The sequence below is a fragment of the Eurosta solidaginis genome, chromosome 2, assembly GCF_040869045.1.
Source record: "Eurosta solidaginis isolate ZX-2024a chromosome 2, ASM4086904v1, whole genome shotgun sequence".
Lineage (NCBI taxonomy): Eukaryota > Metazoa > Arthropoda > Insecta > Diptera > Tephritidae > Eurosta > Eurosta solidaginis.
In genome coordinates this window covers 15,074,275-15,090,122 of record NC_090320.1, presented here as the reverse complement: position 1 = coordinate 15,090,122, position 15,848 = coordinate 15,074,275, and the positions used below count along the sequence as shown (strand labels likewise).

General features: G+C 33.6%; 2 protein-coding genes across 6 annotated transcripts in view; one reads left to right on the top strand and one right to left on the bottom strand.

The window, feature by feature from the left end:
* The window catches only part of DIP-theta (Dpr-interacting protein theta), a 554,628-nt gene that overhangs the window by 113,643 nt on the left and 425,137 nt on the right, over window positions 1-15,848 (top strand). The window lies entirely within an intron of this gene.
* DIP-eta (Dpr-interacting protein eta) overlaps window positions 1-15,848 on the bottom strand; it is a 139,870-nt gene that overhangs the window by 50,095 nt on the left and 73,927 nt on the right. For both annotated transcript variants that reach the window (XM_067764502.1, XM_067764503.1), the window contains exon 5: window positions 2,737-2,895. In XM_067764502.1, coding sequence (XP_067620603.1) covers window positions 2,737-2,895 — 159 coding nt within the window. The remainder of the gene's footprint in view (window positions 1-2,736; window positions 2,896-15,848) is intronic.

Here is a 15,848-nt window from a genome sequence, read left to right as displayed (position 1 = left end):
TAGAAAAAATGAAAACGAGAAAAAATGAGCAGCTTGGTCTAAAACCTCTTCGGAGGTTATCGCACCTTGCATTTGTTTGTTTAAGAAGCTAAAAAGAGATAACATAAGGTATAACTTAACTGGTCGGTTGAATGTGACCCATCCGGCTTGCGCAGAGGGCATTTAAGAAGTGAAAACTGTAACCGAATTTAAGTGTTGGGAATTTGCACTCATGATCTCTTGAGTTATCTTTAACTAATGATGGACGCTTTCTCTGCCTTTTCTGGGTGGTAGTAGTAAAACTTGCTGAACTAAATTGCTGCAATTAAAATTGTATGCGTAGGGCAGAGACAAAAACAATTGGGCGGATTTGCGCTATAGTTAGAGTTCACTGACAGCGGCGAGGTATCAATAAACGCACTTTTCGAAGGTTTAGGGGAGTCTTACGAATATGCTCAGCCCTTTGAGCGATATGTATTCCATAGGCTCTGATAACTACACTTTTAGTAACAGTCGAATGCCGCTTTTCTGTCCTCCAAACCATGTTTGGAGTTCACAGTCATGTTAATGGAAATAAGAAATTGATAGTGACAACTATCCAAATAAAGGCGTCGACCTATTTCAGACTTATTACAAAAACATACTTGGTAGCTAATACCACAATCTCCTGGCTTAAGCGAGCAGATGAAGTTTGGTTTAGGATAGGTGTAATACAAGCGAGTCAAGTATAAGCCATGTAGTGTTAGTATCAGTTCTTGCTAGATGGCAGGATTATTCTTGTTCTCCCCAAGCACGGAGATCCATAAAAAGCCTAACATATTCAAAAGGATTGGTTTAATTTGGCATATTTTGCGCAGAACTAGTGGACTACGTTTGCTGCGTCAGTGTAAGGATGTATATAATTAATTTCCTATACAATAGCTACCTTTTCAGCAAATTGTTCAAGAAAAGGCCTCTGATAAAAGTGTATTTGATATGGATGACCCTTTATGATAATTCAATAATAGTTACTCGGACTTCATTGATACTTCTTCTACCCGCCTCCTTTGATTCGTTAAAATAAAGTTGTATGAGGCAAAAATTTGGACGCTGGCGCAGTGATTCCTTAGCAGGATGGACCTGAGTTTCTTGCTCTGAAAGTTTATCTTTCTCAAGTGAGTTGATGGTTAGAAAGATTAAGCTGATAAATAGGATTCGGACCTCGCGCTGCTACGTACTCTAGAAGTTTTTCTTTTTTGGTGTAGGAGAGCAAAGTGTACGTAAACAACAACAAAGCTGATTTACTTCTAGGCTTTAACATACTATCACTGAAATTAAGACAATGAGATACTCAAAGCGTTCGATTGAATCCTGCTGTAGTTGCAGCAATGTCTACTTGGAAAATTATGTAATGATAAAGTTAGCTAAGCCTTTGACCGGCGTTGAGAACTTGGTTTGGTATCAACTCGATTTTCGTGCTGTCTGCATAGGTTTGCATAACTTCATGAGCAAATACTATCTACCTGTATACATTCCTACTGTTGGTGGGTTATTTGGAGATTTTTCTGAGTCGCACGACTCTAGCAATTGGCTTTAATCGTGTTTGTGACTCGTACGCCAGAAAATGGCCTATAAAAATTCATTGAAAATAGTATTTTGAAAAAAATGTAGTTGAACCCACGTCACTTGGTGAAGTGGCCACACTTACAATACAATAGTTTTTAGTACTTAAGTACTCAAAATCACCCTCCTTCGCTATCGGAAGTTTCTTTAAAAAAAAAAAAACTAGCTCGATTTACATCCGAAGAGGTTGAGAACGGGCTTATATTTCAGTTTTTGTCCTGCTCCTTTGTTATTGTTTTTATGCCGACTCTGAACGGCAGATGCAAGGTAGTGAATTTTCACAGAGAAGCTTTTCAGAAATTACGCTCAGGAATTTTTGCCAAACCACTGCTGAGGGGCGACCCCGCGAATAAAAACTTTTTTCTTAACTGAAACAACTTTTTGTTAAGTTTTTGATGTTGCTTCATACGGGACTTGAACCCTGCGAGAGATTCAAAGGTTTGATAAGCGCATTTCAAAGCCTTATAGCTTTACAGCTTGAACTCTGGAACTTCGTGGATTTAGGCGGACCATGGTTACACCATGCCGCACAGTGGCATTTTTGCATGATTTAGACGCGAAAAATTAATATATTTCATTCTAACCAAGTGTATGTGTTTGTATGCCTTACCCCCTCAGTGAGGATAGACCAAGGGAGATGGGGAGGGGGGGTGGAAATTTTTTGAATTTACGCGAAAAAAATTTCTTATAGCCTTATCTCATTCTTTTGTTTACGATTGAATATAACTATATTTAAATTTATTATCTTTTTCAAGCCATGAAGCAAGCTTTCCAAGAAAATTAACTTTGTTGTAATTCACTTGAATCCATCTCATACGAAGCTTTAATAAAAAAATTCGAACTTTAGTGCAGCATTCATCATACAATCCCTCTTTTCTTAAATAAAATATTTCCGAAAAATATTTTTAAGAGAGCCAAACATTTTTCACCCATTATACCATCGAATGCATACTTTACTACTTTCGTCTACACGTGAACAATACAGATCGTATAAACTTAAAAATATTTCAACGCGAAAAAGCTCATGCACTTCAGTCATACATTCAATTCTGAGAAACACTTACAAACCTTGTCATGTATGAAGTATGAAAAACACATGAGTAGGTAAAATTTGTATGTCTACTGATTTGTAGGTAAAAGTTACTCAATACTTACCCTCTGTGCCGTTAGCCAATTCAATGGGTACTCCATTTTCACGTCGCCATGTAATTGTCGGCTCTGGTGAGCCTGTAGCCGCACATTTGAGCGTCACATTACTACCCTCGCGTACAACCATATCGGTGCTTGTGGGATAATCGAGAATATCCGGCGGGACTATTGATATGAATGTACGGAACCGATATGTAAGCACGATGAGGAGGGTCGTTGTGCGGATGAGCCAACAGAAAAAATCCGTGAATATAGAGACAACATGAAATCATATGATGAGAATGTGTGTGTATGCGCGTAGTTGTTGTGTGTTTGTGTGCAAAGGATGCATGGAAGTGCAGTTTGAGTGCCGCATAACGGATTGTTCGATGTTTATAACGCGAAGCGGACGTTGTTGTTGGGTTGGTAGTTTTGTTATTGTTGTCGAGGTTTTTAGTATTTTTTTCGCAGTTTTTGTGGGTAAGTTTGGTTTTTTTTTCGGAAGATGATAACACATTGCAGCAGGTGTTACACATTTGTGTAAGAATATTTTTTTTTATATTTTTATTTTTGCATTCCATTTTGGCGTTATGCAAATGCCGAATAAATTTTCCACATAGAAAAATAAATAAATAAAACATATGTATGATATGCAGGTATTCGCAGTTTTTTTTGCATTAAAAATTTTAGTTTATTTCGCAATAATTTTGAATGTTTCCATTCAATGCGAGTGTGTAGATATATATTTTATTGGAGTGCGCATTTCGAAACCATTGAATGAGTCATAGAATTGGTAGCAATATTTGTATATTTTGTTGCATATATTAAGGCGCATAAGCGCGTTGACGGAGGTTTTTTCATAGTTTTTTTACGTTTCATGATATTTGGTTCAATTAAGTGATTTAGTTTTGCAATTTTGTTGTGCATTTGATTTAAATTTGTTTGTTGTATTAATATTGTTTTTAAATAAAAAACAAAAAATTCACGCATTACGCCAACCATAAAAAATTCATTCATTTAGTTCCGGTTCGGGTTAATGTTGTTATTGCATGTTCAACAACACGTGTTACACATTTACACATTTGTTTTTGTTATAGCACAGTTTTCATGTTGAATATTTTTTAGGAAAATCATTTTTTGCGATAACAATCAGCCATCACATGCACCACATCGAAGAGAGCCGTGGCATTTTTTCAAGAGTGGGAGTAATTGTTAGTAATTATTAGCGTCGATTACAGCATGGCATTATGTTTGTTGTTGTTATAGTTGGAAAAAAACACAGACGTTATGATTAGCGGTTATTTACGTTTATTACATATTTAGTATTTGATTCGCAGTTTGGGCATTACATTTATTGTAATAATTTGTGGTAATTTAGTAAATTTTTTTGGTTTTCATTTTTCACATAAAATAATTTTTAAAAGTTAGTTTTGTTGTAGTTTGTTTAATTTTTTGGTCACATTTAAACAAATTTTTAAATTTTGTAGAAAAATGTTTCGAATTTTTTTTTTTTTTTTATTAGTAAACATTTTAAAGTTGTTATACATTTTTATACACAATTAAATATTGGTTTCGTGTAAAAAGAAAAAATCATAAAAAATGTGAAAAAAAAACAAAATAAGAATTAAAATTAATAATTTCATTTTCGTTGAACATTTTTAAATTTTTAGTTTTTTGTATAATATTTTATGGTGGTCAGCGTGAAGTATTTTGAATTTTTATAATTTTTTTTTTTGAATTTATTTTGTAAAATATTTTAAATGTATTCGTTGTGATTTTTTTTGGGTTTTTGATGTTTCCCGGTAGTAGATTTTTAAATTTTTTTATTTTTTTTTAATAAATTTTTTAAACATTTTATTATCATTTTTAAAATTTCCATAATTTTGTTATTTGGTAGATATAATTTAAAATAATAAAAGTGTAAGAAAAAAAAATATATATTTATTTTTATTGAGAAGAATTAAAAATATTTTTTTTTGTTATAAATATTTATGTTTTTAATATTTTGTTTTGAAAATTTTCAGGGTTATAGTTAAAAACAGATTAGTTGTTCATAGAAAAAAGAAATGTAGTTGTAGCGTTATGTTTTCCAAATCATACAATTTTTTTAAATGTATTTTTTGGTAATATTTTTAACATATTCGTTGTGAAATTTTTAGGGTTATTGATATTTTGCAGTGATACAGTTTTGCAATTTTATATATTAAATTACAAAATGTTAATTATTTTTAGAAATTTTGATTATGTCGTTAAATACATTATAATTTTAATGAGAAAAATAAAAAACATTTATATTTAAATATAAATAAAATAATAAAAATTTATATATATATTTTTGATGAAATAATTATATATTATATTATTTTGTTTTCAAATATTTTGGGGGTTATTGAAAAGAAAAATTTATTGTTTATAGATCAAAATTATATTAGTGGTAATGTAATGTAAATTTTATATAAAATTTTTTTGAATAATTTGGTTTATTTGTTGTGAATTTTTTGATTTGTTCGATGTAAATTTTTTTATTATAATATTTTTTTCAGTATATGAAAATTTTTTTTTAAATTATTTAAAATGCGTATTTCAAGAAAAAGTTGTATAAATTATTTCAAAAAAAAAAAAAAAAAAAAAAAAAAAAATGTATAAAAAAAGAAATTAAATAGGTTTTGTTTTTATATTGTGTGTATATATTTTTGAGAGTGTATTTTTTTGATTGTGTTGCAGAAATTTTATGGTTTATTGAATAAAAATGTTGATTATATCAGTATGCATATTTTTGGTTAAAAAATCATTAATTTGTGTTCAATATTATAGTGTAACAAATTTTTATAATTTTTTTGAAATTTTAACATTACGTTATCAAGTGTTTTCATATTTATAGAAAAAAATATGATGGTTTATTGAAGGGGGGAAAAAAAATTACAAATGAAAGAAAAAAAAATCAAAATTTTTAAAATAAAAAAATTTTGTGTGTTAGCATTATATAATATTTTTTTTTAATTATTATTAAAAATATTTTAAAAGTGTAAAGATGTAAGCAAAACAAATATATATTTTGGGTTTTCATTATTTCAAATATTTTTGTTGAAAACAAATTTTCATTCAAACCATATAACGAAAAATTCGAAAATTTTCATTAAATGTAGTTTTGAATTTAATTTTAAAGTACATTTCAATTTATATTAATATTTCATTATATTTGTGATTACGTTTTTCATATTTTGCCAATGAAAAATTAATTTCATTTTAATTAGTTTTATGTGGTCATAATTTTATTTTATTTTCCAAGGGTCACAAAAATTTTATATTTTACGTTTTATTGTTTAATTAATGTTGTAGTTGTTATTTTCGTTATTAGCCATCATCAACATTGTTTTGCGGGCATTCAAAACGAAGCGAAGTATCACCAGCAACATCAGCGTTTTAGTGGCCCCATCGGCAAACCCATAGCCATCATCATAATCATCACCATAACCATTAACACCATAATTGTGAACATAATTATTATTGTTATGTTATTGTTGTATTTGTATGCGCCAATCACCAGTGTGGAGTGGTTTTCATAATTGTTGTTATTGTTATTGGCCGTGGTGTCGCAGTGATTGTTAATATCATAAATAATATCCTTACGTTAGACACATTCATTGTGTATGAGTTTTTGTTGTTGTTGCGGTATATTACAATAATTGGCAATTAATTTGAGTCAACAGTGTTTTCAACATTTTCGTAGTATTGTTTTTGTTGTAGTTTCAGTCGATTGATAGCAGCATATTTGAAAAAAAGAGAAAAGCAAAGAGAATAAAGAAATTTAGTTAGTATATTATTACAAAAAAAAATTTATAGCAGGTTTCTTAAACACATCTAATGAAATAATTAACCTAGGCAGACAGGATACGCAAGTCTAATTTATATAGCTGACTGGAAGTTAATCAGTTCACCTGAATTTACTAATTTACCAAGAAGAGTAATCTTTAATGGGAAACCTCTCATATATTCTGAAAACCTTTAGTTCAACTTCAAAGCAGATGAATACCTTCCAAACGAGAACGTTTACGATTTACTCAGGCCCAAAATATGAATATGTAGACTAAGCACTGGAGAATCCCTAAGCGGGTACAAAATTCCACGGTAGCGGAAGTAACGATAGCCGTCAATCCGCTGTCTGCTGAAAATATCAGACAGCGCAATAACGTAATTTTTTGCGGGTTCGATAATATCAAAACTAGGTCTAAAACTATGCACACTCTGGTAACTGATAATTTCAGCGGCAGTATTCAGAAAGTTGAGGGGGGATAAAAAGGTGGACGACGAGAAACCCTGCTTCTCAAAGATATTGAGGGAGCTAGTAGGCAGTTATGTAATGCCCTCAGGGGAATCAACACCACACCAAAGCAGAAATATACTTCCCATGCAAAAAACTCATTCAAGAAGGTATGGGATAGCCTACATCTAGGTGCCCTGGATTTCACATGATGCCATTAAAAGCCTTAACAATGCTGATGGTAAGTTAATCAATGCCATCAGATCCCCGAGCGGCAAAGCTTGTAATCAAAAAATAACATTTCTTTCACTTTTATTGTTCATGGCAGCTGATTTGATAGCAGTATAGACAAGTATTCTAACCTCAAGAAGTTCACAAGAGGCAGCCCTGGCCCTTAGGAAATGGCAGCAACAACTGAAACAAGAGCCAGCATCGAGTACTGTCAGCAGAGTGATCTATCAATTCTCCGCAGACATTATTTGGAAGCACGGACGTCAACAATAGGGGTGAGTACCTCTTTGAGTTTCGTAGTAGTAATAATATATGCATTATTAACTGTGTAAATGAATCTACTTTTGTAAAAAAAGATATTATAGATCTTACTCTGTTCAGCCACTGTCACTAACTGGTACGTCTCAGGTTCACTTTCTTGAGCACAGGCTAGAATTTAGAAATCTTAACAAATCAAACTGGGAACTCAACCGCTTTATGATTGAAGAATACGAAAATAGCTTACAGCGACCCATATTCAAATGAAAGGAGCTGGAGAAGGAAGCTGGAGAAGGAAGCTGAATAGCTACGCTCAGACATAAAAACTGTTTTCAATATGAGTTGCTCCAAGTAAAGTTACGTATACAACGTGGTGTACCTTGGTGAAAAAAGTCTCCGACAGCTGAAATGCATAAATTTAATAAAGAAAGATCTACGGGCGATCGGGCTCTATACAGAATCGCTATTATATTATACAACAAAAAACTTAGGATATCTAAGAGGGCAATCTGAAGGAACCATTGTGATAGGATTAATAATCTTCCAACGGGTTGATTCTAAACAATCTCTCTAGAGATCACAGAAATGTTATTGACCCTCTGAAAAAGACAAATTGAAGATACAATAAGTATTTCGAAAAGACATATAAGATCTTACTTAAAACTAACTTTCCGGACTGTATGTCAGGCTATCAACACTCACATATAATGGTAGTCTTACCGACCATCAGTGATTGAGAAAAAGCCTACTAACAAAGCGGTCAAGCGAGTGCAATGGACTTCCCCTACTTTCAGCACATTCAAGTCAGCAGGACCGTACTGGGTTTATCTCCGTCTGTTACAGCAAAGAAGAATCATCTGGTACTATAGCTTTATTCAACTTATGAAGGTCATCTTTACTGCTCTGCTACATTCGAAACAGCTTGACAGAGGGTAAGTTAGTATTTATAACAAAGCCAGTGAAAACCGAGCAATTGCCTTCGTCGTATCGACCAATTAGCCGTACTCCGTTTTTTCTAAAGGGATTGAAGACAATTTTGGATCACCATATTATGGAGGTCAACCTTGATAAACTCTTCCTGTGTAGGTATCAATTTGGGTGCCCCCCATAAATTCAGAAAACAAAAATTCAGAAACACATTTTTTCAGAAAACATTAGTCAGACCCCTTTTTTCAGAAAGACATAATTCAGAGGTCAAAACTCAGAGGTCAAATCCCAGAAGTCTAATTTTAGAAGTCAAATTGCAGAAGTAAAATTTCAGAAGTGAAAATTCAGATGTCAAATCTTAGAAGGCAAAATTCAGAAGTCCAAATTCAGACAGTAATCAGACGACAGAAAAAATATAAAATTTTTCTCAAAATTCAAAACCGTTTATTTACTTGAAAGGAATTATGTATAAAGAAATGTAGTACCATCTGAAATATTGAATTGTGTGCATGTAATTAATTAATTTTTTCGCGTTCATCTTTTTAAAATGAATTTACAATTTTTGTTATTATATCGGCCTGCTGAGGTGTAAGATCGCGGGTTCGAATCGAGCTCAAGGCCTAACAATAATTATTTTTATCATTATAATTGTTACGATACATTTTTTCTTAATTGAAAAAATTTTAGATTAGAATAGAAGAAAGAAAAAAAATTTATACAACTGCCAAAGCTCGTTGTATAGATCCATTTCGGGAACTGCTAAATTTCTTCATCGGCAACGTTTAGGCGCCGCTGCTATAACCATTCAGCTATCACAGCGGTTGTTTGTTTGTCTTCATTTATCTACTTCTACCCTGTTTCTTGTCAATTGATATTCACAGCACTGCGACATCTGTTTCAGAATGGATGTGAAAATTGGACTTGATTCATGGCAATGTTGCCATAGTGTCATATTTATTGACACTTTTTCACAGTGCTCTGGGATGTGTTAACAATTTTTGTTGTTTCAATTAAGAAAAGATGTATCATAACAATAATAATGCTAAAATAATTATTGCTAGGCCTTGAGCTCGATTCGAACCCGCGATCTTTTGAATTTACAGTACCAAAAAAAAAAAGAAAGTCTTCATATTTTTTCTTGCATTCCGACATTGCTCGGCTCCAGCTGAAAATTGCTGCAGCTTTGTTTCTATTATTGCCTGTTCGTTTTTTATTTTATTTATGCAATTAAATATTGTGACGAATACTAGCAACACTAAGGGATACTATCATCTCTAAGCTGATTCTGAGCAGTGACTTGTATGCACATAACCAAATTAATCATTATAATAATAATAATAATACCCAATGGATTAAACCCTCCAAAGCCCGCCCGACCGGCGCGAGGGGCGCATCCGCATGACGCACGGATTTGTTATTGCCGAGTTGTTGATAGGCGGAGGTTTGTTAAGCGTCGAGATCTAAAACTGCTCAGCTACAGAATAAAAATTATCAGCTGAGTACTATACATAACAGTTAGAAATTACATAGAAATTATACATATATATACTACATTGTTAAATAAGTGAACATTTTTAATTTATTTGATTTTTTTTTTTTTTTGTTAAGAGTTAAGATAGGATAAGACAGTTTTCTTTATGGTAAAAATTGAATCCGTTATAGCAAATGAATTAGAATGAGTGTTAAAATCATGACAAAAACACCGAAAAGATTCATTTAATTCGAAATTAGTTCTACACTGCCTCAAAAGAAGAGGTTTGTAATGTCTTGACACCCGTGATGGGACGTTGAAATTTACTTCGTTCAAAAGAATTGGACTAGAAATCAGTCCATTCAGGAGTTTAGCCATAAACATAACGCCTAGCGTTTCTCTACGACTTTCAAGAGTTGGAAGATTGATAAGCTTCAACCGACTAGTATAAGGTGGAAGATTATACGCAGAGTCCCACTGAAAATTCCTTAAAGAGAAAAGTAGAAATTGCTTTTGTATTGATTCAAGTCTATCTGCATGAACTCGATATTGTGGATTCCAGACTATTGATCCGTATTCTAGTATCGGTCTAACTAAGGTGATGAAAAGGGCTTTAGTTACATAAGGGTCACTAAATTCTTTGGACCACCGTTTCACGTATGAAAGAACACCTCTAGCCTTATTGACAGTAGCATTAATATGAAGGTTGAAACTAAGTTTAGCATCTATCGTGACTCCCAAGTCCTCAAAATAGTTTACTGATAGAAGACAAAAATTATTAATTACGTAAGAGGCTGCTGGCAAAGTTCTTCGAGATAGGCACATGAATTTGCATTTATTGAGGTTCAGCGGCATTAAATTTACGTTGCACCAAGTAACTAGGCAGTTTAAATCCGCTTGAAGCAAGGGACGTTCTTCGATAGACGCATAAGACCTAAAAAGTTTTACATCATCAGCATACATTAAGATTTTGCAATATTTTATAGTGGTACAGATATCATTAATAAATAGCAAGAACAGAATTGGACCAAGGTTGTATGTCCATACAAGCAGCGGAGAGCAACGCACAAAAAAATGCATACATCTGAGATATTCCCAAATTAGGCAATTATTTGTGCAAGTATCACTACTCACATATACACGCGCATATGAGAAACTATACACGTGCATCTGTAGTTATAATTTTATAGCTGGTAACTAAGTAAATTCTGGAAGCGCCTATAAATATGGAACGAGGAAATTGAAGAGTATAAAAGAGCGCAATCTGAGCAGTCATAAATTCAGTTTGATGTAAGCACGCTATCTGTCGAGAAGTAGTAGTGTTATTTAACTTGAATAAAGGCCGTTTTACATTATTGAATAGTGAAGTTATTTATTCAACATTTTAATGATTCGAACGTTAGTAGAAGATTGCAAATAAGAGGAATTTCCATAAATTCATTACAATGTGGTAGGGTGTGTCCCGAACGCACTTCGAATGACTTTGTGCCACCTTTCGATGGAATTGTTTGTACGGACTTCACCCAATTTGGTGATATTATACATGTTCCACAATTCGATTGAATATAACACCTTCTTCCGACGTTGCTGTGTTCCAGGCTGAAAAAAAAAATTCAGAAGTAAAGGTAGCGACCGTGTCTTTTGCCACCATTTTACAGATAACACAGTGTCATGCCATTTTGGCTGTCATACAAAATAAATAGCATTTATGTGTATGTATGTAAATCGTTAACACACAAACATCACTGGATATTCGCTAGTTTGCTTTTTTATGTGTTTGCCTTCTGTGTCAACGGAAGGTGTACAGACCATAATGCCGGAAGTTTGAGATCATCACGACAAACAACAAAAATAATAAGTCTCATCGCTACTACAACAAAAGCAAAATAACTTGACGATTTTATAGCGCGTCTACAACAAAAGCTTTTGGCCGCAAGAGAGCAGCGGAAGTGGTGTCATTAATATAGCGAATTTGGCGGTCAATGTACAGGATATGTTGGGGAGAAATAAAAAGCGCGGATAGTCGCAAAAGTCCGTTAGCCAGGTTGGATATGTGTATATGTAAATGGCCGCAATTATGCGGTTAAATACTGCAACCAAAATTGCGGTAAGTGGCGACAATGAATAAAAAAAAAAAAAAAATAAGCTCCAACAACAATAGAAGAGAATGTTAGGATATTGAGCGTAGATATATCAGCGTCTATGTGTGTTTATAGATGTATATGCATGTGTTGGAGCTTTCGACAAGAAGCTTTGGTTTTATGCATATAAGTATTCAAGTAAAACTTTTACAAAAATGTGTTAACGCAAAGAGATTATTATTGTAATATTTTCATTATATTTTTTAGCCACAGCGATATGTACAATGTAAATGCATGCATATGTGGCCTGGCATACAAAGGCCATGGATATTAGCGAGGGTCGAGTTTTTGAATAAAAAGAGGCTTCAGTACCAAGTTTTCGTGCAGCTCGATGTGCAAATATGCAGATATAAGTCTAGAAAACTAACGTATTCAAGCCGAATAGAGCTCGCTCAGGGGTTGAGGTTAAACAGAGGCAACTTTACCAGAAAAAACTTATTTCGGTAACATCCGATAGCTTGAAGTTATTCCTTTTATTATCGGCATATTATCGATAGCAAGTTATTACCGCCGTGTCATCGGCTTTTATTAGTTTCCTAGGGTGTTGCTATCGTCGGTTTGCAGAAGTTTAATAAATTTTACATTAAAGTTGTGACGGTTTTATTTTCAATAAAAAATCTATAACTTTTTGGTAAGAAATCGATAGAAAATTTATACATTTTTGATTGCAAATCGATGACCTTTCAATAACAAACGGAAAACTTTTTGAAAGAAAAATTTATAACTTTTCGATTATTAATCGATAAAAAATCTATAAAAGTCTGACAAATAAATGACAACACGCCAATAGCAAATAAAAAAATTTCAAAAAAACAAAAATTGATGACCAGCCAAAAAAATTGGTAATACATCAATAATTGTCGATAAAATATCAATAATTATTTTAAAACATATCGATGATTTTCCGTTAAATTGCCGAGGTAACGAATCGGTAACATTTTGATAATTTATTGATACCATATCGGTAATTTTTCGATTACTTATCGTTAAACTATCGACAAATTTTTGATAAATAATCGATAACAACAAATCGATAGCCCTTGTTATCGTTAAAAAAAATATAACACTACTATTATCTTAAACACCAATATATTTAAGGTTAAAATCTGGTGAAGATATCTCAAATATTGTTCAGGTTATTTTGAAAAAGGACAGACGGAAGATGAAAAGTACGGCTGGGTGGAACCAGCGGCCGGGGCTTCCGACTCGTTTCTTCCATTTTCTCAAGAAACATATTTTGTCATAGAAGATGTCCTCATAACAACGCTCGTTAGGAATGATCGATTTTTGTACGATTTTTGACATCGAAAATATTATGGAAAGTTGACTGAAAAAGTAGTGTGGCCACGCCCATTTTTGACAAATTTTTACTGTCGTACTTTGCTACACTATATCACAAAAAATTTTGAAATACCAGTTAAGGCACATAGCTGCTCCTCTTGTCACGTGTAAACATTTTCTTATGTCTGCATTTACCGAGAACGCCAACGTCAGATATGCACTAGAACCTACCTGCGAGATGACTCGACAAACTTGGCCTCATATAAATGAGAATCAAGCTATCTTCCTTATCTATCTCAATCGTATCTTCTTATGTTCATTGATCCGGCGAACGCTTGACAATCCCAACGAATGACTTCTGTCGAAGCTGTAGGGATGAGGAGGAGACAGAAAGTGTTGAACATTTCCTTTACAAATGAACGGATCTAGCCAGAACACGCATATAATTTCTAATCAAGCACTTCATCAGCGGTTTAGCAGAGCTTGGATAAGCAGAAATTGAAGGCAAACTGCGCTTCATTTACGCAAAAATTGGTTGAATTTTTTTTACATTTTTAAAGAAGCAATGGTATTGGCTCAATTAGCGGTATCGCAATAGGCCAACTGGCCGAAGTGTACTTACGGCCTTGCTGGGGGCAGCTACCAGAGCCTTACCTTAAACTATCGTGTTAATGGACGGACGAATATAGCTCAAAGAAAATCTTTTGCGATCCTAATAATTTTCATATAAAAATCTCTGTGCCAATCTCGCTTCCTTTATGTCATTACGTACAACGTTTTCAATTAAAGATATATTACGCTGGGTATACAAGTATTTGAATGGCATATTGCTTCTCAGAAGATGATGCTGATAATTTTATAAAAAGCTGATCCACCATAATTCATTCTTATATGCTTCACAGGTCCTAACTGAAACACACATGCATCCACATTATGTGTTGGTTTGTGGTAGCTTAAATTAAAAGGCGTAATGTGAAAATTAATTTGTTGCCATTTGGGGGTAAATTAATTTTTACTTTTTCACATATTTTTATGATGGAGAGTTCGCCAGGAATTTTCATTGGCGGCAAAGAACAAAACAAAAAGGTCAACTATGAGATTTATGCATATATTATTGTAAGTATTTTTGCGATTTACCATGTGAAGTATAGCAGGTATATCATCCCTCAAGGAATTCTGCACTTTTAAGGTTTAGTAAAAAGTTTCGCGAACTATTTAAACAGAGCCATCTTACGAAATTAGAAAGCAAAAAGGATGGCTTCAATTGTTATAAAAAAGCTGTGCTCTTCGGCTGAAAAGCTCCTTTGTTGAATCCACCAAGGGATCTGCGAGATGGTGGAAGATTCTTTCAGAACAATAATCTTTCACATCTTAATACCCTAGAAGGACCGACCGCCTTTTTACTGTCTCTGTATAAAAGTCTCTTTCATGATTGTTCGCAAACTTCAACACTATTCGCATTCCAATTTTGGAGCTAAAGTCTTGAAATTTTGGACGCATTTCAGAGCCCGATGACAATGCAGCACGAGGAAAAATTGTCGCTAGATAGCGACGAGAACGTGATATTATTTAAAAAGCTTGTCTGAATTTGAAATTTTAGCGGTCCAGTTTGAAGTAACTTTCCGAAAATCCAGAGGCCTGAAATTTTAAACATAGCTTAGAACCTTATTCTAGTGCATTATAGGGGACTCAAATTGCTTCCAGATGGGGACAGGGATGGAGATATTCGGAGATCTTTAAAACATTGATACATAAAATGTGTAATCATGCGATCGTCATTAGAGTAACTTTTCATTAAGCAAGGAACTGGAAACCTACACCTAGCACAAATCAGTGAGATAATTCAACAAAAGAAGAAACAGTTGCCTCTATTTTAGACATTGGTCGAGTTATTTATAAAATACATGTGATATCTTGGCATTGTATTTCTAGTATCCAGTTGGTGAGTTTCGAAATTTAGAGACCAATGACAGGTCAACGCGTATGGCAAAAACGTTCCGCAAATGTCACAGGCAGCCCGATATCTATAAAAATGGTACGAATCGGATGGAATTTGATGACGACTTGTTAAAAGACTTCTCATTGAGCTACAATTTAAATACCTTAGACGTAGTTGAAAGGGCAGTATGTAGCGCCTGGGTTGAGATGTTTAGAAATTTCGTAACAATGGGCAGAATCTTGCTATCAAGAAATTACAAATGGAGCTACCAATTTCGAGGGAACGAGATACTGCAACAAAGTGACAAAAAACTCGCGCTAAATAGCGCCAGGGTCGAGGTAATTTGAAACTTTGTACGAGATTCGGAATCTGGAATCCGATTAGCTAAGAGACTTACATTTTTTAATATATTTCAGATGCCAAAGGGAGTGCTACACCTATTGCAGAAAGTTCCTAATCAATAGAAACAAAACTCTCTGCAATTACAGGCCTGCCAACATACCGAGCTCAGATCCATTATTCTTTTAAATTCCCAGATATCTGGGCTTCCAACTTACGGAAACGGACCTGCGTTCCCACGAAAAAAATTGGCACACAAGCAGTGAAAGAAGGCCGTTAACTTCATCCGCC